The sequence below is a fragment of the Anser anser genome, assembly GCF_964211835.1.
Source record: "Anser anser genome assembly, chromosome: 1".
Taxonomy (NCBI): domain Eukaryota; kingdom Metazoa; phylum Chordata; class Aves; order Anseriformes; family Anatidae; genus Anser; species Anser anser.
The window spans coordinates 179904176-179930074 of NC_139720.1; the positions used below are offsets into that span (position 1 = coordinate 179904176).

General features: G+C 40.2%; 2 protein-coding genes across 2 annotated transcripts in view; one reads left to right on the forward strand and one right to left on the reverse strand.

The window, feature by feature from the left end:
• The window catches only part of ELF1 (E74 like ETS transcription factor 1), an 88198-nt gene extending 86930 nt beyond the window's left edge, over positions 1 to 1268 (reverse strand). Inside the window, exon 1 of the mRNA XM_083819453.1 lies at positions 1125 to 1268. The gene's annotated coding sequence lies outside the window, so the exon portion shown is untranslated. The remainder of the gene's footprint in view (positions 1 to 1124) is intronic.
• WBP4 (WW domain binding protein 4) lies at positions 1132 to 24664 on the forward strand. Its single transcript, XM_083819474.1, has 10 exons — positions 1132 to 1342; positions 6906 to 6978; positions 8470 to 8532; positions 8630 to 8753; positions 9668 to 9889; positions 10798 to 10853; positions 14079 to 14145; positions 16117 to 16271; positions 17122 to 17327; positions 19675 to 24664. Coding segments are annotated over exons 1-10 (1176 nt in total). The 5' UTR covers positions 1132 to 1340; the 3' UTR covers positions 19883 to 24664.
• Positions 24665 to 25899: the final 1235 nt, after the last annotated feature.

Here is a 25899-nt window from a genome sequence, read left to right on the forward strand (position 1 = left end):
CCTCCGTTAAGAGGCTTCACCAAGCCTCTCTTGAAATAATTAAGGCACTAACAGCGACCCCAAAGCGTGCAGAGGCCGAGCTTTTAAACCCTTCCCTCACTTAGCATACTTGGCAGGAAAAAAATAAAAAATAAAACACAAACCAAGTCCGGGCTAACAGCTGTAAATGCATCTACGAGCGTGAGCAGCGAAGTTTTAGAGTTCAGCAAAACACAAAATCCAGTATTTTCCACGGATTTCCACTTCACATCTAAGCAGAATCGTCTCAAAGTTTGCTTAAAAGATGTTTCTGGAGAAGAGGCCGTTGACCAAGTTTCAACCCAGCGCATATTTTTATAACCGAGTTGTAAACTACATAAAAAGTACACTTATAATGGAAATGCTGACAAACGCATAACTCCTGCAGTTAGCTATGACAGCCTGACCGCAAGCCCTCCCCTTCAGGAAAAAAAGCAAAATTACTTCCCCCCTCCTCTTACGACGGCAAGCTGGGGGCAGGGAGGAACGCGCTGGTACCCCCGTTTAATCATTTTTATTAGGAATTTAGTCACTTTTTTTTTCCCCCCCCCGTTTATTATCCACATGTTGAATTCGCCACCCCCGTTTTTTGCAATAAACAAGCAGAGGGCCTTTTAAATTCATGACTCACTGCCCAGGCTTCCCCTCCACCCTCAGCAGCAAACAGATTGCCAGCTGCAGTCGATGAATTAAGATTATTATTATTTTTTATTTATTTATTTTTTGGGGGGTCTTGCAGCAGTTACAGTTGGGCAACGCTTCACAGAGTACCGAGGGGGCAGGAGGCAAAAGCGGGACGACTTTTCTCGGGGGGAAAGAAAGCAGCGGCCGAGGGGGGCACCCAACAGGCGAGCCCCAGGGCGGCGGGGCGAGGCTGCCAGCGGGGAGGGAAGGGCGGCGGCGGGGCGAGGAGGACGACGACGAAGAGGAGGAGGAAGAGAAGGGAGGAGAAGCCAGCACCCGCCCTCTCCCGCACCCCCAACTCCGCCAAAAGTTGCCAGGGGGTCGCCGGCCCCTTCCCCGCGACCCCCTCCCCTCACAGCCGCGGCGGGGCTCGAACCCGCGGCCCCCGGGTGCCGACCCCCCCCTCCGTGCCCCCCACTCACCGGCGGCGGCTCCCTGGGCGTGCGGCTCCCCGCGGAGCGCTGCCTTCGGCCGGGGGGCGAGGAGGAGGAGGAGCAGGAGCAGGAGCAGGAGGAGGTGATGAAGGGCGGGTGGAGCAGAGCTCGGCTTGAGCCCTCCCGGCTCCCATCGCTGCGCTCCGCCCCGCTCCGCCCCAGCGGCACCGGCGGAGGGCAGCGGCGGAGGAGGCGGCGGCGGCCATGTGAGTGCTGGCGGCCGGGACCTGGGGGGACGGGGATGGGGGCGGGTGGGCAGGGCTGGGGCTGGCCCTCGGGGGCTGGGGGTGCCCACACAGCCCGGGGAGACCTCGGGCTGCAGCCTTACCGTCCCGTTATTGGCCCCCCGGCCCCCCGGTTGTTTGTTTGCGCTGCCTTTTCCCCCCTTATCTCGGCCGGGCAGCTCCGCGGGGAGCTCTCCCCCCGCCGGGACTCCTCGCTACCTCCAGCTCCGGGTGCAGTTTGTGAAAGGAACCCCCCCCCTTTCTTCATTTTTGTTGTCTCTTTTAACCACTTAAAATATTTAGAAAACATTTACTGATGCTTGAGCGTGTCTGGGAGGGGGTGCAAAACGCAGGGGTTGCTCTGTATGAACTGAGAATGTCAGATGACATCTGCTCACTTCTTTTACTTTTCAAAATATCATTTTTTCCCCTTAAAATCATACGATCCAAAATTTGAGATCTTGTAGGGAAGTATTTGGTAGTTCAGCTGTTTGAGCCTGCCTTGCAGACTCACAGTACGTGCAGCAGTGTTCGTAATTTTAGTTCCTGCTAAATTTATACCCGAACAGCTTCTTGACCCAATTTGTGACTTTATTTTTTTTTTTTTCCTACTCTCTCTCTTCTAATTCTTATCATATTCTCCCTGACGTGGCCCATATCCTTCTTCATCTACAGCAGCAGACCTCTGCTCTCGGTAGATATTCCTGGCTTCGGATATTTAACGCCGAAGGTTGGCTCGGGCTGTTTGCTTTAGGCTCCCTGTATAAGGCAGGAGCACACACCTGTGCGGTTCAGTTTGCCTCCCAGATGCCAATTTTAGGGTGGGAAGAGTGCCCCTTTGGAGGTGGCCATCCCCATTTATTGGCATGAAAGAACTTAAACACCTGGATAACTCGCTTTTTAGACCACTGCCGTTAGCTGAGGTGATTTCCATGGGAGCTCCGTGCATGCAAAAGCCTGCCTGCTGCGATATTCTTGTGTATTCTTGTATATTGTTACAAATGTTCGTGGTGTTACCTTTCAGGTAAGCACAGATAAATGACCTGGCTAAGCAGATAGACGCAAATGTTCTTCAGCACCAATACAAAGTCAGGTCAAGCAGCTTGGGCAGGTTCTGCTGTCTGCGCAGATTGTCGTGCGGGATTACGATTTATGTGTGTTTTCTATTGGGGGCTATTACAGTAGTAAAAAGAAGCAGCCCCTTGAGTTATAAATTGGAATTTACTGAAGGATTGCCAAAAATGAAATAGACTTGAAGGCCAGAGGTGTGCACCCTGTTTCATGCAGGTGAAATTCCCACCTGTGACTGCTCTGTAGGAGCTCACGTATACAAGTGTATTCTGGGGCAGAGCAGAAAGCCAACAAGTAGTTGCACCAGACATGCCATTTTCTTAAATCCTTATTTTTACATATCTTTTTCTTTTTTAATAAAAATTAAGGATATGTGTCAAAGAAGAGTTTTAGGTAGTATCAGTGTGCTATAAATTGCTCTGAATTCTTTAGGAATGCAGGTCGTTAAGGCTATTACCCTGGGACCTAGCTCACAGTACAAGAAGAAGACTCTTTCCTTTTTAGCCTCAATCCCTAATGATTTTAGCTTTACATTCTGAGAGCTGAGGTATGTATTCTGATATGTTGCGTTAAGAGTCTGATGTTATCACCAACCATGGGGCTTGTTGACCCCCATGGTCACACTCCCACACTGATATATTTATGAATAAAATGAGATATTTTCATTAGAATTAGCTCTTCTGGAATGGCTTCCCTTGCAGAAGCTCTGCTGTGAGATTTGTGGATTTTTTCATTTTTTTCTACTTTGTTGCATTATAGAAGTATTATTTTGCTTTAGGAGTGCACAATATTCCTCACGAGCATTTATTAGTATTTCTGAAAACTGTGCCCTGTTGAGTGGCTGTTACAGACCATCAATGATAGGTAGTCTGAATTCTCATATCTTTGTGTAGCTAGGAGCTAGGATTCCTAGTATTGAAGTATTTCTCACTTCACACGTGAAGATCTGTTCAAAAAGATGATGCATTCCCAGCCTGCTCAGTGCTCAAACCTGTAGAAAGCTGGAAGGTATTAACCGTGTGTGAAATCTTTGGAGTTTGCAGATATTAAAACCAAAGAAGACTGCTGAGCATGCGTATGATGTTTTTCCCCCTAAAGGCTTATAATTTGGACAGATATATCCCTAATACACATCCCCCTGCGTCCCTGCCAGATTTCAAGTCTGGTGTTTTAGAGCAAAGCTATTCAAAGCAAATACTTCCAGATTTTGTTTGCATGGCCAAATTACTTTTTTTATTGTTTTCAGATACTTTTTTTCTGACATAGTTAGTTCTTATTCCCTGCCCTCCCTTTTTTATTTTTCTTCTTCCAGCCAGCATGTGGTAGGAACCAAAACCTCCACCCCAGTCTCACAATAAAGTTTGTCAAAACTTTCTTGACTGAAGATAGCGTCTCTGTTAGGGTTTCTTAATGCTTCCCAATGTAAGTGCTGCTTGCACTGTCTGTTAAAGCATTAATAGTTTGCCTAAGCTGTTAGGAGAAGATGGTCGTGTATTGACGGGGGCTCTGACTTGAGAACTCAGGGCCTTGGACTCCGGCACTGCTGGAGTCACTCCTCAGGTTGCTTTCTGCATGTTGTCAACAGAACCTGGTCCTTTTGTGGTCTCCCAAACACTCGGTTCATGTGCAGGAGGAGTACACAAGCCAATTATTTTAGCACAGGCTGTGTGATTCTAACGTCTCACGGAATTAATTACGTCAAGGAGAAATACCTGAGTTGCAGAGCTACGGATGGTGAATGCAGCGGGTGCTGTTAATGCAGAGTTGAAACCTTCTTCTCTGTATTCTTACTCACCCTGAAATCCTAAATGAACTTAAACAATCTGAAAATGTTTTTAACATTGACACAATTTGCACTCTGCAGCTGTTTGGGGCAAAGAGTCACTTCGTTCAAGTTCCTAGAAAACAGTTTTACGTTCGCTCCCCTCTTTCTGCCTTTTCTGCAGGGACTTTCTAAAATAGAACTGTTTCCTTGATTTTTGCACAATTATTCAAGTATAAAGGACCTTTGTATTTTAACTGCATCTACTCTCAAGGCTGTATTTGGTAGATTACTGGGAAAAAAAAGTCACCTATTTGACCATCGTCGTCAAGCAGGATTGGCTTTCAGGCTGGTGAGCAGAGCCTGCGAAGCACTGGCAGAGCCCCGCTGGGGGGGGTCTCGCTGCAGCCCTGCTGGTGCTTCGCAGGCTCCCTCCCCGTTACAGCGGCAGATGGGATTTGGGGGATAGTTCAGATGAGCTTGCTCTTTTTTTTTTTCTTTTTTTTTTTTTGAGTGGTATGAACTCGAGTGGAAAATCTCAGCGTATAATACTCAGGAGACTCCGAAGTTGCAGAACTGGGACTGTAATTTACACAATTAACTCTGTTAAACATAAAATAGCAGGACTTAAGGTTCCCATGATATCGGGTCTACTGTAGGGCATTGTATTTACCAGAGCCAGCTCCGATCTTTAGCAACACCAACAGGAGATGAAGACAAAGAAAAAGCTTTCCTTGACAAGGCCTCGAGTTTTGTATTTAGGTCCCAGGTGTGCCCTCAGATTCTCCGGCGCGATCACTCTGTGTAGCTACAGGGGCTTGTGACGGATGTGATGACCAGTAGTCTTCAGGAAAGAAACTGTTGGAAAAAATAGCCGTGAAAATGCCTCTCATGCCTTGACTTTTGGTGAGGGCAGCTGCCCAGCCTTTATTAGCACTCACACTGATGCTTTCGAAGTCAAAACGTGGATCCCATTAGATTAAACTTGGAAACCCAGAGATGTTCTTGCACCTCCGAAGCATGTAGTGAGGCTGTTCCACCGTTTGTGTGCTCTCTGTCAGAACTGGATCATTGCCTTAGGGAAGTTAACGCAGCTTTTAGCAGGAAATTCACCTCGGGTGATGTTAAAGGGCTTAGGGACAGCTCAGGAGCCGTAGCTCAAAGAGAAAAAAGGGCCTAGAGGTATTTCTGAGCTCCGAACATCTCCCTCCCGCTCAGCTGGTTTTCAAGCCACTTGTAGATTTCCCAGGCTTTGGCCCTAGTGCGTTTTGGAATATGGATCTCGAAAGCCTTCTAATTAAATGTGTGACTAAGTAATCACCCAGGTTTAAAGTACACTGTGTAGGGATGAGAGGATTTCTGTGTAAATCAGGGGAAGCCCAGCTGCTTTCTGGCTTCCCAGAAAATTGCTTGAAAAGCTGCGTGCTGCTAACACACTTGCTTACAGGTTGAAATATTTTTGTGGAGTGTATTCATCATACTTACGACTTTAAATAACCACAGCCTCCTGGAAATCGTGTTTTTACACTAAGCACTGATGGGGAGGCATATTTTGATCTCTGCTTCAATTTTAAGAGTGAAGTCAGGTCTATTTCTGTTACGAAAGATATGCCTGCACATAAAAGGTTCGGGGGTACTATTTTTATGTGTGGAAGAAGTTTTGTTTTTATTGAATAAAAATGTCAGGAAGTACCTTCCTTGAATTGTGTGTGTTGATCTTGAGGTGGAAGGCAGAGATCCATTTTTTTTGGACTAATCTCCTTGAATATTCTCAGTGTCATCTTGATTTTTTTTATTGTTTTTTCTCCTAATTCCTTTTATTTTAATTGAAAAGCATAAAAGTCTGGTGCTGGAATGTTTTCTTTTGAACCGAGGCATTGCATCTGTTTCTGCAAGCCAACAAGAAATGGAATTATTCCTGCAAAACCCTCATCTGGCATTAGAAAGCAGTTGTTGATGAAGAAACAGCCTTTATCTAATCGTAGGAGGGCTTGTTTGTTTTACTGGTAAATACTTTTACGTACCAACGTTTGAGCTCTGTAGAGTTTTCCCCCTGTGTTCTCACACACAGGCAACTTCTTATCTAAATGGCCTGGTTCAGAAATGCTCGCGTTGCTGCACAGGAACACCCAAACCACTTGCTGTTTTGTCTGTGACCCCACAGGTCCCGGTCTGCCCCAGGATTCCTCGCGTTAGCTCACCTCCTCCAGAACCACACCGCCGTGTTGCTAAGCTCCCTGCGGACAGTACCCAAAGTGGGCTTTGACGTTAAATCAAAGTTTTGCCCCTAGAAGCATTTTTGTATGCGTTTTTTAATGAAAAATAGCACGAGTTGCACGTTTCTGACAGTTCTGTGATGAATAAGGGTATCTGGTGCTGTTTGTTTAGCTTTGCCTTGTGTTGTCTTATATTTCTGGTTCTTACAGCATTATCTCTGTTAGAAAAAAAATATTGCGGTCTTCAAGGATCGGTTGGGTAAATCTCGCTACTGAGCAGTGCTTTATGAACCACTGTAGTCAATACAGCTATTCTTGCTTGCTTGCCATAGCTTAAAAAAAAAAGCTCAAAAACAACAACACCAAAAAAAATCCTCGTAGCACTCAATCATCCAAAGACAGCGACTCGGTTTAGTTTCTGAGGCTACATATTTTACAACCTGTGGCTTTGATTATTGTTTCAGATTGCACATCTTTTCTTTTTCCTTCTCCCCAGGGCCGATTACTGGAAATCTCAGCCAAAAAAGTTCTGCGATTACTGCAAGTGCTGGATTGCAGACAACAGACCTGTACGATCATCATCTTTGCTAAGTCAATGATTCTGAAATACTAGGAATTTGATTTATGGCCTATAAAATCACTTTAATATTTATTAATACATGAAATGCATTGTTTAAAAATGCTTTTGTAATAATTGTGATATTTAAAACATGTTCCGTGAGAGCCACGTACCTGCATCCAAGATGGTGTGTGCTGTTTTTACTTGGCAGTACAAGATAAGACGTGAAATATTAGATCCTGCTTTTTCTTCAGGATCTGTAACTGAACATTTGATCTGTCTTGAAACTTTGTCCACGCCTGTTCCTAGCCTTAGTATGCAAATGGAAAGCAAAACCTGGTATACATGCCGTTTGTATATGGCAGGCCTGGTACAGCCAGTGCTCTAAGCACTTAAAGGAAGCTTCTTTCATTTCACACAGCCCACAGAAATGTTACTGGGTTAAAGAAAGGTGTTTCTGACTTGTAGACACCTTTTGCAAGACTCCTTTTTTAGACCCATTTGGTTTCTCACTTTAAAAATAAGTTCTGCCCTCCTGACTCAATGCCAAAGGTACTCCTGGAGCTGAGCTTCATCTGGTTTACAATTAGATACCTGTAATTCAGAAGCACAAATGTGAGCTGATTGGTTTAGGTTTCTTTTATATAGTCAGCAAAGAGAAATATGCATTAAGGAGGGTATTTAGGTGACCTATAAGCCTACCTTCGGCAGACGTGAATCATCATGTGGATGTGCATCCTCTGCACATCTGTTTGTGCAAAGAAATTTGGGGTTACTAGGTCAGCTTCAGGCACCTAACTTTTGAACACCTAAGTGAGATCAGATGTGTTTTCTGTGGGCCACATGAGGGTTTCAGCTGTCACACCTGTACAGCTTCTGAATTCCTTTCAGTTCCTACTGGCTTTGTTTTTTTTTTCTGGCACCTTTTTTGGCTTGCAGACTGTTGTGTTGTTCTCACTTACCCAACTCGCCCATCTTGCCTTTTCTCTCTCTCAGATTTGTGGGCCTGGAGAGTGGTTTAAGTTCATAGGATTTTTGTACAGTTGGGAATTACCTAATTAAGGACTATAGCTAATGTTTGGAATGCTAAATAGACCACAACGTTTTTAAAAGTTTGCAGGAAAACTAGCAAAGCGGGTTAAAAAAAAAAAAGGTATTCTACTTAGAAGGATAGCATAGAGAGGGAATCCAAATTCCTTGTTACTCATCTCTAATATATGTGCTGAATATTATTATTTCTGAAGTTTTAAATCTCTTAAATACAGAAGAACACTTATACTAACATTTTTGAGCGTTACTGTTTTTTCATAAGTCTTATGTTGTGTTTTGCAGCATTTCTGAATTTATTATGAGGAAATATTTTATAGCTATAGAGTTAGCTGTAAATATTTTCAAAGCAGGTTACATTTAAGCTCATTGGACTAAGTTTAGTCTAATTTTAACTAGCTGCAATAAATTACAATTGTATGCATTATTTTTCCTGTTTTTTCTTGTTTTTTAGAGCATAGAGTTTCATGAAAGAGGAAAGAATCATAAAGAAAATGTGGCAAAAAGAATTAGTGAGGTAACTCAGTTATCTTACTTTCACAAATACATATATTTAATCACTTTTATTATCAGACTTATTTAATTTATTCTCGTGGGCTTTTCTTTTGTTTTAGATTAAAAAGAAAAGCTTGGAAAAAGCAAAAGAAGAAGAAAACATGTCAAAAGAATTTGCAGCAATGGAGGAGGCTGCAATGAAAGCATATCAAGAGGATTTGAAAAGGCTTGGAATCAAGCCAGGTAGTTCATATAGTTGCCAAAGGATTAAAGACAAAATTGAAAGAATATTGAATAGGAATGTTTTTTTTCTTAAATTGGGTTTTAGGAATATGAGACTAGGCCTCCAGGACTGTTTGCTTGTGTTTTTTTTTTTGTTTTGTTTTGTTTGCTTGTTTGTTTGTTTTCTTTTGTTTTTATTTATTTTTATCCTTTATTTTTTTAAATAAAGGAAAAAGAAAGAAACGTGAGCCTGGAAATTGCCAGTAGTAGAAGTTGCAGTACAGATTGTTTTTAGCTATGTTGTTCTCAGGTGCATGGAACAATCCAGTTTGGAACAGAACATTTAAACAATGTGAAAGAAAAAAAACAAAAACACAGTAGTTAGTACTTTGAATCAGCAGTGCAGCTTCCCTTAGTTAATTTTATGTTTCACTTTTACCACTTGGAGACAAAAGTTCCTATCAAGTAGGAGAGCTTGGACTCCCACTGGTATCAAGTAGTAGAGATTAAAATCTCCTACTCAGCTTGCAGTTCAGCAAGTACCTTTGTTCAGTCAATGCAAAGACATATTATCCTTTCTAAAAAGTTGTGGTTTAAAGCTCCTGTAGTAGTTCTTTTTCAGAACTCTTTTAGTTTCTTTGGGTTTGGTCAGAGCTCATCAGTCCTTATAGTTTTTGTGTTATTATTCATCTTTTGATATTTGGATATCAAATATCAAGAGTTGTTATAAGAAAGATATTATCTTATAACACTATCATATTGCTAAAATGAAAGAATATTTGAATGTAATCTTTTCAGTTTGGCTACCAGAAGTGTAATACTGATGACTAAAAATACTCCTAATAATGAAGTTTCCTATTTGCTGTTACATGAGTGACTGATATTTAAGCTCAGATTAAAACTTTTTTTTTAACTGAGTATTATTTTTCTTTAAGATGAGGTAGGTCCCAGTTCAACGCTGAGTAAAACACAGAGTAGCACAACAGAAGATAAAGGAAAGAAGGAAAAGAAGGAAAAGAAAGAAAAGAAGGAAAAGAAGGAAAAGAAAAAAAAGACATCTCCGGGCACCTCAGAGCCACCGAAAGTTGAAACGAAGGAGTGGGTGCAAGGACTTTCTCCTGAAGGCTACACTTATTACTACAATACAAAAACAGGAGGTAAAAATTAGTGAGGAGCAAATGCAGATAGACTTATAGCATACAAATGACTGAAGACAACCTGCATTTCTTTACCCTTCCGTTATCTCAGTAGGAAGCTGATTATTAAAATCGGAACAATTAGATGGAGTTTTTGATACTTAATAATCAAGACTTAGGCGTCCGGAACTTGAGACTGTATTTGCTTTTTCTTAATAATAATGGGATAACAGAGTAATTCTACTGTTTCTGGAAAATGTTAGCCTCTCAGAGGTTAAATATACAAAAGATAGCTGTGCTTTTTCTAAAAATGCTTTATCAGGAATGAGAAGTGAACTGAACAATTATTTGGGCATTGTTCACGCCCAAATAAACGAGGGCAGTTACGAATTCTTGTCTGATTGTTTCTTTCCACGTTTACAGGATTTATCTAACTGACTGACTTCTGTTGAGGAGCTATGTGTTATGATGTGCTTTAGAGCATAAAAGCAACCCTCTTTTATGATTAATGAGAACATAGCAAACTGTTTCTTGTAAATGTAGAAATGACTTTAATATTTACTTTAGTCTTTCCTTCTACAAGGTAACTTGCAAAAGGTAAAAATCTTGTGTATGCAGTTTCTTCTGACCTACACTACCATTAAAAAAATGCCCTTCTTGTACCTTCCAGTATCTGTGTGTCAGCCAGAATTTAACAGTCTGGCAGATTAGTCCTGATAAAGCCAACTGTAATTATGACACTTTGGTTTATTGTTCATACTATAGTTTGACCAAGGATAATTTATATTCTGATGGATGTACCTATGCTACACTTTGGATGGGTGCACATATCGGTATCATGCCAGTTAGATCTTTTTTTCCTAAACATTATTAAACATGAACAGGACTGAGTAATGGGTGAATTCTTTTTTTTTTGTTTTTTTTTTAAGAATCACAGTGGGAAAAACCTAAAGGATTCCAAGGCAACTCTAAAAATTCGCAAACGGTAATCACACGCTGTTATTTGTACTTTTCTTTGCCCTTGTAAACACTTACCAGAAATGAGCTGAGCAATTTGCAAGTCTCTTCTGATTGCAGACGATAAATTGTTTGCTCTTAGTAAACTTAGGAAACATAACATAATGTAAATATATAGGATCATTTATGACATACATGATGAAAGTTGAAATTCTACTGTACATGTATTTTTGGATAATTAGTATCAAGGGAAGATAAGAGATAACAATAATAGAATATGCTTTTTTTAATGCATTAGCCCATGGAATTGAAAGCTTTTAGAAAACTGAATAAATTCTGTTCAGCTTTTTGTAGCTCTCCTCTCTTTTTACAGTAAGATGGAATATAAGCATTGAAGAGACATCACATCTAAACAATAGCGTGAGTTTCTTCTACCACAGTGATGCAGAAATTTTTAACACTTAAAAGAAAAAATGAATTCTTCCTTTTTGACGACTGCTCAGTGAGAAATAGTTGTTTGTTATGTGCATGAAGAAACGCATGTGTGTTCTGTTTTATAATGACCACCAAGCTCTGCGTGGAAAACACAGAGACTGCATTGTCCAGTAGTAAAGAAAAAAAATCTTTTTGTGTTTTCTTTAGGATACATTTATTTGATATTTTTTTTGTAGGTTTTAGAGTCACGGTTGCCATCTGCAAGCAACCTTTTAGCCTTTTACTGTATTTTCCTGATTTAAGGGACAGGCACACCTACTGAATAGTCCAGAGATGGAAACATTTATTATCATCATTAGTGGACTTTCCCCTGATATTTTTCACTCCAGGAATTTAGTGCTTCATAACATTAAAAGCACTATTTGTACAACATTCCCGTGAAGTGATGTTAACTGTTTCCCATTTTCAAGATAAGTGTAATAGTACGGTACGATTTAAAGTCATTGGTGTCTGCTAATATTGGATTTTCTATTGGAGAGCAAAAAAATCCTGCCTTTTTCAGAATGCTTGACATTCTTTCACTCTATATTGTTGTATCTTGGAAGGTAGCCTTTGTTTGGTACTGGGTACTTACAGACAGAGGAGAAACTGGTTATAATGGTGTATATTTTTAGGCAATTGAATCAATTAACAAAATGTCACATGCTTTGTCTTTATTCTCTCTCTGTTAAGAGGGGGTTTTATTTCAGAAACGCAGAATTTTTTTTTCATCCATAAGTGTTTATTCATGTCAGAGCTGCCCAACACGTGGCACTCTGGCTTTCTGATTCCTTTCCCCTGCAGTTTTGCCCAACTTGTTAACCAGGTCTTCAACTTTATCACTTCTGTCAAGGCATAGCTTTGCAGTATTTTTAAGCCAGTCTTACTCTTGCCTTCCGCTGAAAGAGGTGGTCCAGTGACTGATCGTGTATGGTCCTTGATGTGTGTTTGTCCTGACAGTGAACTCATCCAGGGAGTGGAAACCTCGGAGTTTAGGTTACTGCTTGTTTCTTTGAATCAGCCTTCTGGGTAGTCAGAATTGCCAGTTCAGGAAGACCAGATGCAGGAGGGAAGGAGCTGCCTTCTTGGCAACAGTCTGAAGTTAGCTCGTCTCAGCTGTATCATAAAACACACACCTTCAGCCTCAGCTATCTCTTGTGCCACATGGCTGTATTTTGCCATTCCTCCCTCGCCCTGATCTGTGACTTTGTGGTGTCTTTAGTTACTTCGCTCCTGCTAAAAACGAGTGCTTAATTGCTCCCTTATTTAGTCTGAGCTAAAGATACTGGGAATGTTCCAGATCTCTAGCCAAGGACTCACGTTTCCCACAAATTAAAGGGCATGTTTGCAATTTGTCGTGCAAGTGAAATTCACGGTCCCTCTTTGTTTTATAGCAGGTTAGCTTGCTGCCCAGGCTTTGCAAGAGGTGCAGAGAACAGAGCAATGAAAGACGTGGTGAAGGCTACCTACAGCTTCACTTAGATTGGTGTCGTGCTAGTTTGCATTCATGTAGCAGGATGCTCAGAGTGCCAAAGATCAAATATCTGCTGAAAACCTAAACCTTCTCAGGATCTAACTGTAACAAAAAGGATAGGTTGCACATAAGAACAGTCTTTTGTCCTCTTTCTACTTTCATAAGATACATTTTCCTTTTTTTTTCTCTTCCTGAAACTATCACATTGAAACTTTTGAGAGCAAAAACTTGTGGAAACTTGATCACTGAAGGCTTTCTTGCTTTTGCCTGCTCTGAACATACTGGCATAATTTTTTGTTTTCTACATAGTTTTCTACAGAGCAGATGAGAGCCTCTGATTTTGTTTTTTTAAAAAGAAAAACAAGGTTTTAATGGAGTATTAAGCAAATGGATAGGAATGTGTGTGCAAAAATCTATATATCTGTGTGTGTATATATACACAAACTTTTATTAATGCAAAAGTAATGTATGATGAAGCTACATAGAAGTCCTGCCCAGTACAGGGGAATAAGTAATATTAGTACTTAAGGAGCAGTGAAAAAGTTCTGTGTGTAAGTGTTGCTGAAGTCAGGTTCTTAAGGAAGATCTTAACTCGTGTAATGTATGATTATTCATTCTGCAAGTAATTTTTCTTTTAATTACACATCCACAAAGACATACCAGCAGCGAATTCAGCCACATTTCTCCTGAGTTTGTTAATCAGTATGGAAAATCAATGTTTTGTTGAAATTGGTGCGTTTCCAAGTAAATTCATTGGCATGCGTTCCTGCAGAGGTTAATTCTTCAATTATTTTTGGTGAATGTGTACTTTGGAATAAATTTTAGAAGGCTATTTTGTTTGCTTTTGTTTATTCAGTGATAGTATTTCTTGATACTGGTTTTCTGTAGCCCTGACAAAACTTGCAAGTCTTCCAGAGAGATTTTTCACAGTCTCTACTTAAGACGATGAACAAAATGGGAAATGACAAGTTAAGATGTGAAGGCTTTGGAAAATCAAAAATATGTAAAAATAATGGACTATATCATAATTTGAACTGTATGGCATACTAATTATCCACTATTTGAAAAAAAAAATATTATATGGATTTGTGGTTCTTTAAGATAAGCAATTCAATCTCATTTGAGTCAAAGGGAATAATTTCTAACAGTTTCAGGGGTTCAAGTTTCAGACAAGTTTTGAAGCAGTAAAATTATCATGAGCAAAAATATTCAAGGGATGAAGTCTTAAGTTTTGTAAGTGATTCTTTGGCTGATCCTTAAAAGTCTCTTTTTTTTTTTTAATTCGCTTCTGTATCTTTTTCTCAGGGAGCAGTGTGGGTAGAAGGTGTCACCGAAGATGGTCATACCTATTACTATAACACACAAACAGGAGGTAAGGAGTTAAGCCCTGTTTCAGACAGAGGGTTTTCAGAGCAGCATTTTATTTTGCAAATAGCTGTGTTTTAAGGCCATTGTCAAGTTTTATATTTTTTAAGCTGTTGCCTTAGTTGAAATAGACTTGTTGCTTAGCTCAGTGCTGAATTTATAAATGCATTATGAGATCGTATACATTTGTGCTTTGTAAAGTTTTTTGTTTTTTTTTTTTTTTTTTTTAGATCTTTAACTTACAACTCTAAGATATGTGTTCTTCATTTCTACATATGTATTAAAGTTTTAGTTTGGAAACCCAAAGGGATAGGATTTTGTTTTACCAGGTGTATGGAGCTGAAGTTTAGGATCTCCTAAACTTTTCCTCTTGTTGACATAAGACTGACATGAGAGTCCAAAATCAGAGCCCCTAGTTCTTTTCCCCGTTTCTTTTTTTTTCCCTGCATGGGGAACTTTGTGGTACCTCCCCCAGAACAGGCATTTGTTTTCTAAATCTGTCCAAATCATGTATGGTCAACAGTGCCTCTCCGGAGAGCAAGTGATTTTATGCCAACTATGAGTTTTCCTTCTGCTGTTGGGTATGAAGTGGAATTCCTAATGATGCCAAGAATAGGAAAGAAAAAACAAAACACTTTTAGTTTTTCAGTATGCTACCTCCCTTCTCAAATGATTTGTGGTTTCTCTTCTGAAAGGGAAGTGAGTTGCTGGTTATTTTTAAACATTGCCTTCTAAGTTCAGATATATTTTATGCCTTCGGTTGTAACAGTTTTTAAGTTCTTCACAGACACGTTGCACTTAAGAAGAATGTCTTTATAATCAGTATATTCGGTAAAACTTCAGATTGTGAGATTTCAAAGTGATCCTTTATTTTTATCTAGTTGTAGGTATCTTGCAAATGCTTGAAATACTTGTCAGCTCTGCTAATGCTAATCCTGTTTTCTGAAGAAAAGACAAATTGTTAGCCAAGGGGAATGTTCGTAGTGTCTCATCTCAGGCATGTAATTTAGGAGGCCAGTATCTCTCGGCTTAGCTCCTGCTATGAATTGTGCTTCAGAAGGCTGCACCTTAATCCACTGACAATATGTGATACCTAAAAAAAGTGAACTTTCTCAGTTACTGGTCTAAAGCTAGATGACAGTAATACCCTTAAGAGACTGTTTTGTTAGTTGTAAGCCACCCACTGCCAGTTTTCTACACCTTTACTTCCTCAAGATACATTTAGAAGCATACTTCTTAAGTGTTGTTTTCAGCTAGGGGTTACTTTGGAAATAAAGTAACTGGGAAAATAGTAGTTCTGTTACATTTGAAAGCGTATAGAACATTATATATAAAAAGTTGGTATACTTTTACCTTATTGCTACTAAAACTTTTACATTATTGCTACTAAAACCAACGTCAAGACCACTGAGTCAATTTTTATTTAAATACCTTCTCTCAATAAGTTTGCTGGAATACTACCTTCTAATTAAAATCAGGTCATTTCCTACAGATGCTTTTGCCTTTTCAAATTAATGTTTGTATTCCCTTGTTTACTTGATAGCTATTTAATTAGAGACCTAACCTTACTGAGGTGAGTAGCAGAGGGGAACGTTTTATCTGCCCTGAAAGCTAAGAAGCTCACAATTAGCGTTCCTTTCCTTGCTATCAATGGATAACTCAAATCAAATAGGTACCTCCAAAGGTGTTCTGTCCTGTTTTAGGGTGAGAGGGACCAGAGTCTTTTGGACTACGGTTTGCTATGCATGATGTTTTTCTTAAGCACTAATTAAAACAAGTTTTATCAACAGTGAACTCAGTTGTCATGACGGTATCTTTGCTGAGAAAAATATACTGAACAAAGGCAGAGGCCTTGTGCTAAATTATTTGCTGTATATCTGCGTAAGGCAGTACTGCTTCTGAAAGGTGATGCTGTCAAAGCAATAACAGATTAGAGTTAGATGCATAAATAACGCTATTATTCAAATATCTTGGACAGTATCCACGTGGGAAAAACCTGATGGTTTTGTTTCATCTTCAAATGAGAACAGTCAACGCGGCAAGCATTCTCAAGAGCGTGCAGAAGCATCTGAATCGGACTCCGATCAGGAAGACAGTGAAAGTGAAGCACAAAGTCCAGGAAAAAATTCCAAGGTAAATTCTCTCTTTAGATTTATTTTACATGTAGTGTTCATTTTCTAGCATAAAATGACATATCTTTCATCTCTTGTGATAGGCTATACACATTGTGATGAGGTTAAGCCTTATGACTGAAAGTAGGAGTTTGCACTGTTTCGAATAGTGAAATGAATCTTTATTTGAAGTTATTTGGCACATTAGTGGCACTGTTCCAGAATACAGAGCATGAACTTTCTTTCAGCCAACCTGAAGAAGAATTCTGCAACAAGTGTGATGTACTCTGAGAAAGTAGACTGTCTTATCCCTGAAATAATCCAAAAAGTTAATTGGCATTGGCAGCCCACAGTAAAAAATCAATTATGTATATTTGTCTTCAGTTTTGAAACTTCACATAAAGGGTGTGATTATGGCACTGGCTGGGTCAGGTGGATTTCTGAAACTGGTAGTTCAGAACCAGCAGAGATGGCTTAGATATAAATTACATTAATTAAACAGGTTTTAATTCTAAAATACATATTTATGTATCACTGTGCATCATTATAAACTACCATGTGTTAGGTACAAATTGTGTATGTGCGTGCACTGAAAGTTGCGTGTGATTTTTTGGCCTCTTGTTTTTAGGTAAGCTATTATTGGCTAATCCTTGTTAACTTCAGCCATGATAGTTTTAGTTTTTTTTCAGCTGTGTGAGATGAAAGCTCAAGGAGAAAAATGTGAAGATTTTTATTACAATAAGATTTTATTGTTTCAAATTACTCTTGGTTGAAAATTACGAATAGTAGGTGATAAATAAAAGATGTAAAATAAAGCTACGTTATGTTTTTATTTAGGCATTTTTGCTTAAGGTGGGTTTTTTCCTCTTTAGAGGAAAGGAGGTCATGATGAAGAATCAGACGAAGAGAAGTCTCCCAAGGCTAAAAAGTTAAGCCCTTATGGGAAATGGCGGGAAGTTAATCTGGAAGAAGAGAGTGCATCAGCTTCCAAAGATAATTCCAGTGACACATCTAAGACCACCCCTTACGGAAAATGGGAAGCAATTAAAAATGAAGAAGAAGAAGAAGAAGAATCAGGGTGAGTATCTTTTTACCACAGCAATTTGCCTAATGTTTGTTTCTGGAATCTGTTTTCAAGAGCTGAATCTTTTCTTCTTGACTTCTGGCAGTTACCACAGCTTTTATTGGGAATGTAGCCTCAAGTACAACTCTTATCTTGGAGATTATTTAAAGTAATACCTCTCCATTGAGGATAGCAGTGGCATTTTGTTTTAGTGTAGAATTTCACTCAAAGTACAAAGTAAACTGAAGAGATTTTAAGGATAGTTGTCATCCATCCTTTTCTTCAGAGGCTGAGTATCAACTGTTTAAACTTAGTTACTCTAAGGTTACGTTCCTTATACATTGTCTCCTTCAAAAATGTGGTTCAGCAGACTCCAGCTCTTGTAAACTGTTTTTTCAACTTCTTCCAGCCTTGGAGCAGCATATAGGCAGCTTGCTCAATGCCTCTAGCTTCCAGGCTAAATTCTGTTTTTCTGATGAATGATTAGTTGGGCTAACTCTGCCTGGAGTTCAAGATCTTCTAGGGCCCTTGGCAGCCTGATCTTGATCATACGGCTTTGAACCTCTTCCGTCGGATCAGTAGTTGCTGATATGAGTAAGCTTTTTTTGAAGACTCCGAGTGAATTCTACCTAATGTGGGCTGAGTTGCTTCCTCAAGCAGTGAATTATTCCTCAATTCATGATGCTGTACTGATTCTGACTGTTCACTTGAAGGACACAGCCCTTTGTAACAGAAATTTTTTGTCTTACTTTAACCCAGCGTTGTAGTAAAAGAGTTCTGTTTGAGCTCTCATTTTTTCTTGCTCCCTAACTTCAAAATAAGTTAAGCCAAAACAAAATGCACTAAAACTTTTTCTGCTGTCACTACGGATAAGTACTGGATGCTGTCGTAATGTGTTGATAGACACTTTCTGTAATGATTTAAGTAAGGAGTTGAAAGACAAAACATGTAATCTGGTTATACCAATATTAAATTGGAAGCGCGCTCTCTCTCTCACATGTCCTGCTGATGCACTGCAGATGTTTTCATGACTTGCATCTGATCAGGATTTGTGTGTGTATTTTTTTTTTTTTTTGGTTGGCTGGTTTGGTTTATTTTACTGCACGATGCCTGAGGTTGCTCATTTTCTTCTGAAGCCTACTGTCTTTTATGATGAGTTTGCTGTTACAGTGCCCTCTAGGAGTCTGGAAAAATAGTTTTGGGAGAAGGAAATGAATCTTTCCTTTCATTCTTGCCCCATTGCACAGCATTTTAGTTTTAAATTATTCAGCAAGTACAGTTCTGTTACTGTTTGATTAAATTAAGCACAGATACATTTCCTTGGAGATAATAATGTTGCTTGATAAGTTCCCATAACACCTCCTGTATTGGGTCAGCTCACACTCCTTGACTCCAGAGCTGGTAAGTTTTTTTCAGTGTTTTTAGAAAGCACTGCCCAATAAAAAGTGCCTTCAGCTACTGAACCTTATATATATCAGTCTGTACTTTAACACACATGTAACCAAGACGAATGCCGCTGTTCATTAGTTGCTTGCAGTTGAGACTAGACACAGTGCTAGCCACTTTCAGGAAATTTGCATTTTAGGTTTACTGCAGCAGTCACGTTTTCTGCACTTGCGGTCATGCCCATGGCTCTTGCTCAGGTGCTCGAGCTGATCCGTGAAGCACAGGAGCCCACACTGGGTGTAGTACACGAGCTGACAGTAAACTAACCCTCGGCAGTGCTGAAAGATGCCTGTATTCCTGGCCAGTTCATACAAAAGTGCCCCCTAAGTGTGTCTCTTCACAGTAGTGTTATGCTGCTGTGATTCTGATTGCCTTGTGATCTGGATCATTATCTGCCAACTGTTCAGCCGCTCTCCATTTTATGTTCATGCCTCTGGTTATTCTTCTAGAACACAGTGTTTGCCACCGACCCCCTAAAACTGGTAGTTTTTAGACAATGTCCTTGATTATTAGCTGTCATCCTGTGCTATGAAGCTGCTTCTCCCAGCTTTGGGTCGTTGGCTCATTTGGTAGGCCTGTCTTATGTTCCCTCATGCAGAGCCTTGAGGATGGACACCTGAGGAGAACTACTCAGTAGCATTTTATCAGCGAACCATTGCTAATTACCCACTGTCCGCCGTCTTTCAACATTCTTTATTATTATATTTCTTTCTATTTTTATTTTTTTTTATGCCACCTCACACAGAAGAAACAAAGAACGTTTTTCTTGATCCCTGTCACGATGATGATCTTGGCTAAAAGGCTTCACATCTACCTCAAAGCCGCTTTGATTAAATATGGATATTGCTGCCTGTACTACGCAATGTTCTTTTCCCCATGCAGGTTAACTCTCTTATGTTTCCCTCTCTTCCCCCAGTGAAAAAGTGGACCTGGAGCTTCCTAGTACAGAGAGTGACAATATACCAGCTCCAGTGCTAGAGGTTCCGGAAGATGCCCAGGTGATATTTACAGAGAAGACAGTTACCTCCCTCGGAGACCTGACAGAAGGGGTGCCAACATTTAAAAAGAGGAAATTTGAAAATGGAAAATCCAGAAACTTAAGACAAAGACTAAGTGATCAGTAACAAACCATTTTAGAATCCATTTAGGCTGGAGAGAATCATAAGTTTAATATTCTAAACAGGCTTTTATAAAGAAAATGTTGGATAGAAAATAAGGATTTATAGGTATTAAAACATATGTGAGTTGTACTATTTTTTTATTTTATTTTGATGTGAGTGCATTTGGAATGGAAGTTTGTGTTATATTACTTATGCAATATTGTAAATAGTTTTAACTTTTGTTTTAACCATGCCATCTAAGTTCAATTTGCTCAGTGTACGCTGTTTTAAATACATTTTGTCAGGTTTTTTACCCCTTTTCTAAGTATGGGACAATGTGCTAATGCTTAATCTAAAAAAAATGATACAGACCTTTTATTTTTACACACGAACTGGATCAGTGGCATGTACTAGAGAGTAAAATCATCCCCTAAGATAATCTATGGAGTAGTTTCCTAACTAATGAGTAAAAGTACTGTGCTTACTAACCTTTAATTAATTGCTTGCAAAATACTAGGTGATGACAGTTCCAACATTTCAAGTAGATAAACTGAAAGCTGTTTTTAGGGGAGTTAGTCACACCGGTGCTGCTCATTTCTAATGGTATTCTAAAATAAATTAATTGTGTACATGCATGATAAATTTGTTAGAGCTCTGCAGAAGATTTAAACCTGATGAATCTGATTTTTAAAAACAGCTCTGGAGCCACCTCTGTCAGAGTAGATTTTTCTGTGCTTTCTTCGCGATGTATTTTGCTTTATTGTTGTTTCTTCTAGAATTTTTTCTTCTTACACATCAGGTTTTCTTTTTTTGGTCTTATTTCCTTTTTGTCTCTTTCCTCATAAAAGGCAATTACATGATATTGTCATGAAAAAATATTCCAAAGACCTAGCCCTGCTACAGCATACAGCATCCTTTTTGAGGCTGGTGGTTTTCCTCTGTTGGTGAGAGGAACGCGTTGAGCAGTTGCAGACAGTGTTACCTAGGCTGGGAGGGGCTAAGCGTATCGAAGCTTCATCGTTCCCGGTGCTACAGGAGAGGAAAGTAAAAGATGAGTAAGTGGAGCTGATGGCTGAACTTTCCAAGCTGGCTGCTCGGGCTGTTAGAAGTTGGCAACATAAATGCTTAGGCATTTTTTTTTTTTTAAGGATTTTAAGTCTGACTTCTCAGTCTGATGGGTTTTGTCTCCATTTAGCATCATCAAGATTCAGTGGCTGCATTAGAAGGCAGCTTTACTTCCTGCTTCTCTAGGTGTCAAAAAGAGAGCCATAAAGCCTGAAGTCATGAAACCATTGAAAAACACGTCTCCATTTCTAAAGCCCACAGTGTTTTGCTCAGGAGAGTCTCAGTCAGAAACAGAGAGTGGAGTTAAGGCAGTTGTCGGAGTCCAGCTACAGCAAAATACAGCTGGTAACTGCTAAGCTTGAACTTCTGTGAGGAAAGACCTAATCTGTCAGACCAGCTGGCAAAGGAGTGGGAATCTGGTCTATCATGTATTACAAGGGAAGCTGAGGTCCTTTTTTTTCTCTCTCTCTCTATTGTGTGACATTTTTTGTGTGTGTAGAAGAGTTCTGGAGTATCAATTTTAATTGTATGTGCTTGTTTGTCAGGGTTGTGTTTCTTCTGATGTTTGTTTTGAGACGTTTGAACATTTTCTGTCATACCCAGCTCTGCATATTCATTGAAAGATACAGGTGACTTCTGGATGCTCTCAGAGTCCAGGAGATGCAGGAATATGTACGTTTGCTCCACATGAAAGACCTCATATGCAAAGCCAGAACAGAAGTTCCCCTTCTACCATGGAGAGGTTGACAGGTTTCCTCTTCATAATCACATGAAGCACTTTGTTAAAAACCGTGCTCTACCAGCAATTCCCTTCGTCCATTCCAGTCTGAGGTTGCCTAAACTGTATGTTAAGGCAGATTAATACCACGTGTGATGCTACTAATATTTCCTTACCATATTGTAAATAATCCTTGATACATCCCTAAGCCACATTTGCCTTTCACATGACTGCATCGTGCTGTCTGCTGCAGGTGCCCTGTGCCTTGCCAGTACAACTAGCTCTTTCTGCTCCTCGGCCATTGCCAACTGCTGAGTTAGCAGCTGATCATTCTTTTCTTTCAAGAAAGTGTTTTCTTATGATTTCGTTTTGCCTGCTTTCCTCAGCCTCCTTCTGTTACTCCTGAGGTATATTTATTTCTTTCTGATGTATCTGTGAAATAACTTTGTTACTTACTAGTGCTCTTTTTCTGTGGGCTTCACTTTTAATATCCTCTGAAGAGAATGTCTTCCCCTGCTTAGTGAAGTTCCCAAAACATTGTAGTTTTCTCTTTAAAATGTTTTGTCGTATTGAAATCCTCATAGGCAGTGATTCAAGATACCTGTAACTCAATTGCTTAAGGAGATGTTCAAAAACATCTGAAAACAGAAGTGTTCCAGGCTTGTTTCCTTGAGGAGCTGCTGTTGGTAGTAATGTGAACCAAAGGTCTTTGCAAAGTACTGAGTTTCATAGACAAACCAAAGCAAGTGTTTACCTTAGGGGACAGAATTAAACATTTTCTTTGTTCGCCACGAGTCAAGTTGGGTTAAATAACATACTCTTGCTTTTGCTGATGTGACTTTTCAAGCCCAGATTTCACCAGAAGTGCAGCTCTTCTCTCCCCACTGCCTCTGCGGATCAGTTTGAAGAGACCAGTTTGTTGCTGGCCCTCAAGTGTAATAAGAGCCAGTTGAAACAACCGTGATACTTAGAGAGTCGCTGTTTAATTTTGCACTGTGCTGTCATTTGATATCCTTATTGCGTGTCTAAACCAAATGTTTTCTCTTGTGTACAAAAATGCAGTCTGAGAATTAAGGCAGACCCTGGTGTTCCAGGACATCTGTTCTGCAGAGAGAGCTCTCCCTTCTGCCCTATCTCCATGCAAAATCTTCTGCTTTGGAATTTGCCATAGGAATCCTCTAGGTATTATCATAGTTATGCTCCTGATCTGCTAATCCTTCCTTGGGCTGCACTGACTCTTTACCAAGGAATGTTCCTCTCACTGTTTCAGAAAAGCGGTGTTTTGTTTTCTCACTAATCCATTTTCTATCATGCAGCTTGTTTTTATCTGCTTGCATGTTTTTTTTTGGAAGCACCTTGAGTTAGGACTACATGCTTGGCTTTACCGCTGTCGTAGGCATTATTAGCAGTAGGAGAAAGGTAGTCGGAGACAAAGCGACACTGCAAATTCTGATGGTGATTTTTGTCTGTGTCAATTTGAGCAAGTCACTTCGTTGGACTGTCTTTTTCTTGCATCACCTTTCACCTGTCTTGTCTGTTTGGAAGGAGAGCTTCGCAGCCTCTCTTCAGTGTGTGCATTTTGACAGTAGGGCCTGCCTAAAGCTGACGATGCTTTTGGAAGCAGGTATGTTGCATAGATTAGCGGAGTGTAATCGGTGTGTAATTCAGTGTGACAGGAGCTGTGCAGGGAGCACCTGCTCAGTTCAGCCCAGGTTATAGAGTGATCTTTGTTCCAATTTAGGCCAAGCCAAATTTTAACCCTGCACCTGGGAATATGTAGAATGAAATGAAGACTTCCCCAGTAGAGTAAATGTTTGCTGTTGTTTGACCCGCGTAGACTGAGTCTGTGCTGCAGCACCATTCAAACAACAAATACTCAGATGGAGAGGATGGGAGGACTAGTCCTGGCAGGGCTCTGAGTTAAATTCACTACCTGTGCATCTGTGAAAGTGTTTCTCCTTCCCCTCTCTGAAAATAATGTAATTCCAGTGCATATTTTGGCACCTCAGAAGGGGAGTAAAAAACCATTTAATGCTGCCTGGCTTCCTTAATTTGCTTTTTTGAGTTGCGCCTTCCCCTCATCATACTTTTTTTTTTTTATCATTACGGGTGTCTTCCGCAAGCCGTCTTCCTCCAGTATCCCTATATATGCAAATCTCCGTCTCACCGCTGTGCCGTGCTGTTAGCATACACCTTCCCCTCGTCCCTGCTGAGCTCTCCAGAAGGTTTGGTGTTCTCCTGTGTAGGCCGCCGTGTCTCCACCGCCCAGCTTCAGCAGGGTGCTGCCTCCGCCTGCTCGCCTCATGCCCTGGAGAAGCACAGCCGCAGCTATTTTGACTGTTTGTGCTCTTTTGGTTTTCTGGAGAGTTTATTTTCCTGAAAGAGATTTCATTCCGTTCCTCACAGGGGGCTCGCGGCCCTTAACTCCTTGCACTTGCTGCTTCAAAAGCTGTCCGTGTCCCTTCGGCCGTCTGCTGCTGCAGTCCTTCGGTTGTTGCGTCAGCCCCATCTTTTCGGTCTCTTGTACCTACCTCTCGGGTCCTCTTACCTTCTGCCTGCTCCTTAACGTAGGGATGGTGTTAGCCATTTGTGTGATTAATGAGTCTAGCTTTGTGAAATGTTTTGGGATATAGCTCTAATAAAAGTTTCTGTAAAAAAAAAAAAAAAAATGTTGCAAATAATCTGAAAGAGGCTAAATTTGCCCAAGAGGATTCCTGGAGAACGTCAACAAACACAGGTTCGATTTTACATGCGCAGGTAGAAACAGACTGCGTTAAAAACCAGCAGGCAGCGTTATGCAGAGCCCGTGCTAAAGACTGGATTTTGGTCCCTTGCTTTACCGAAGGTGCAGTGTGGAAGGAACCGTGGAGTTGTTCGAAAGCATTTGTTTTACTTTGTAAGTGTTGTCTGCAAAATCAAACAGCTGTTTTCTCAAACAACTTCTCAGTCGCAAAGACAGAATATGGCAAGCTCTTGAAGTGGAGTTTATATGAAAATACCAAATAAAGCCTTCATTTGAATGATCTCCGTTGCTGCTGTTCCTGTTTTCAAGGGGTTTCGGGCAACCTGAGAGAATTACGGGTGCAGATTGTGTTAAAAATGGGGCCTGGGGTAAATATAAACCCAAAAAGGTATGTTAATGTGGAAGTGCTTGTTAAAGAAGAAGTATTTCTTTAGTTTGTGGTCACCCATGTAGTGCCTGGGTGCTTTCCCAGTAGTGTGTTAAATTGTTTCTGGAAATTGCTTTTTTCAGTGCATCAATTATAAGTAACAAATGACCTGGGTTAAAATTGTTAATTTTTAAATTCCTAACAGAATACAGCCCAGGTTTGCTGTGGTTACTGTTTAGCAACGTTCGGACTATATCTGAATAGGTAAACTTCTGATGGTTACAGATTGTTACTCAGTAGCCTTCCTATTTGTTGGTCTTAAGAAAAAATGAAAGACACACACTTTCGAAAGGTGGGAAATGAGTGTAAATTATTCGGTAACACTTCTTTTACTGGAAAAAAAAATATATAATCTTACTGTCAATGTGATCATTTGGCAACTTTTTTATTATTACAGAAAGTGAAATAAACTACTCAGCTTTACAAGGCAGCTAGAATAAAGTAAGGTAAGATCTGGGCAAACAGTTCTGCCAGACTATGAAATACCTTTTACTGCTAACAGTGTTAGGTTGTTTCTTCCTTTTAACTAAATGATAACAAGCAGCCCTCTACGTCAAAGGAATAAATTCATTTATAGTGCCAGGATTTCTGAGGCATTCCCTTGTGCATTCCACTGATGATTAATTGAAAGTAATCGAGATAAGATACCGGTGCTGTTCTGCTTAAATAGAGGGTAAAAATCCACCTTTCCACTATCATAAAAGCGTATGTGTTTCTGTCTATAATGTTTTATTTGTTGTACAAATATGATTAATAGCATATATATATTTAGACGGTATTACGTTTTAATAGCCTTGCCTTTCATCTGGTTTAGAAACATGCTACAAAGGAAGACTTGTTCTAGTACCAAGAGGAAAGTCATAAAGATAGGTAGTAGGGTACCAGGAAGAGGCAGGATCGGAGCAATAAAATAGATGTTTTACTAACACACAGCCCGTGAGTATGACCCCTTTGGTTAAAGGGAGCATTTCTGGCTGATCCATCTCCCCGCAGACCTCCCGTCGGGTCCCCCAGCCCCAGCAGCGGACACGCTCCGCTTGCCAGCTCTGCTCGTGTGCAATAACGTGCATTTCGTGGCCGCAGCAGAA

What these genes read in the sequence shown, in the direction of transcription:
- WBP4 (XM_083819474.1), top strand. An exon ending in TGGCAAAAAGAATTAGTGAG is followed by an intron (nt 8,533 to 8,629) that starts GTAACTCAGTTA and finishes CTTTTGTTTTAG; the next exon opens with ATTAAAAAGAAAAGCTTGGA. An exon ending in CTACAATACAAAAACAGGAG is followed by an intron (nt 9,890 to 10,797) that starts GTAAAAATTAGT and finishes TTTTTTTTTAAG; the next exon opens with AATCACAGTGGGAAAAACCT.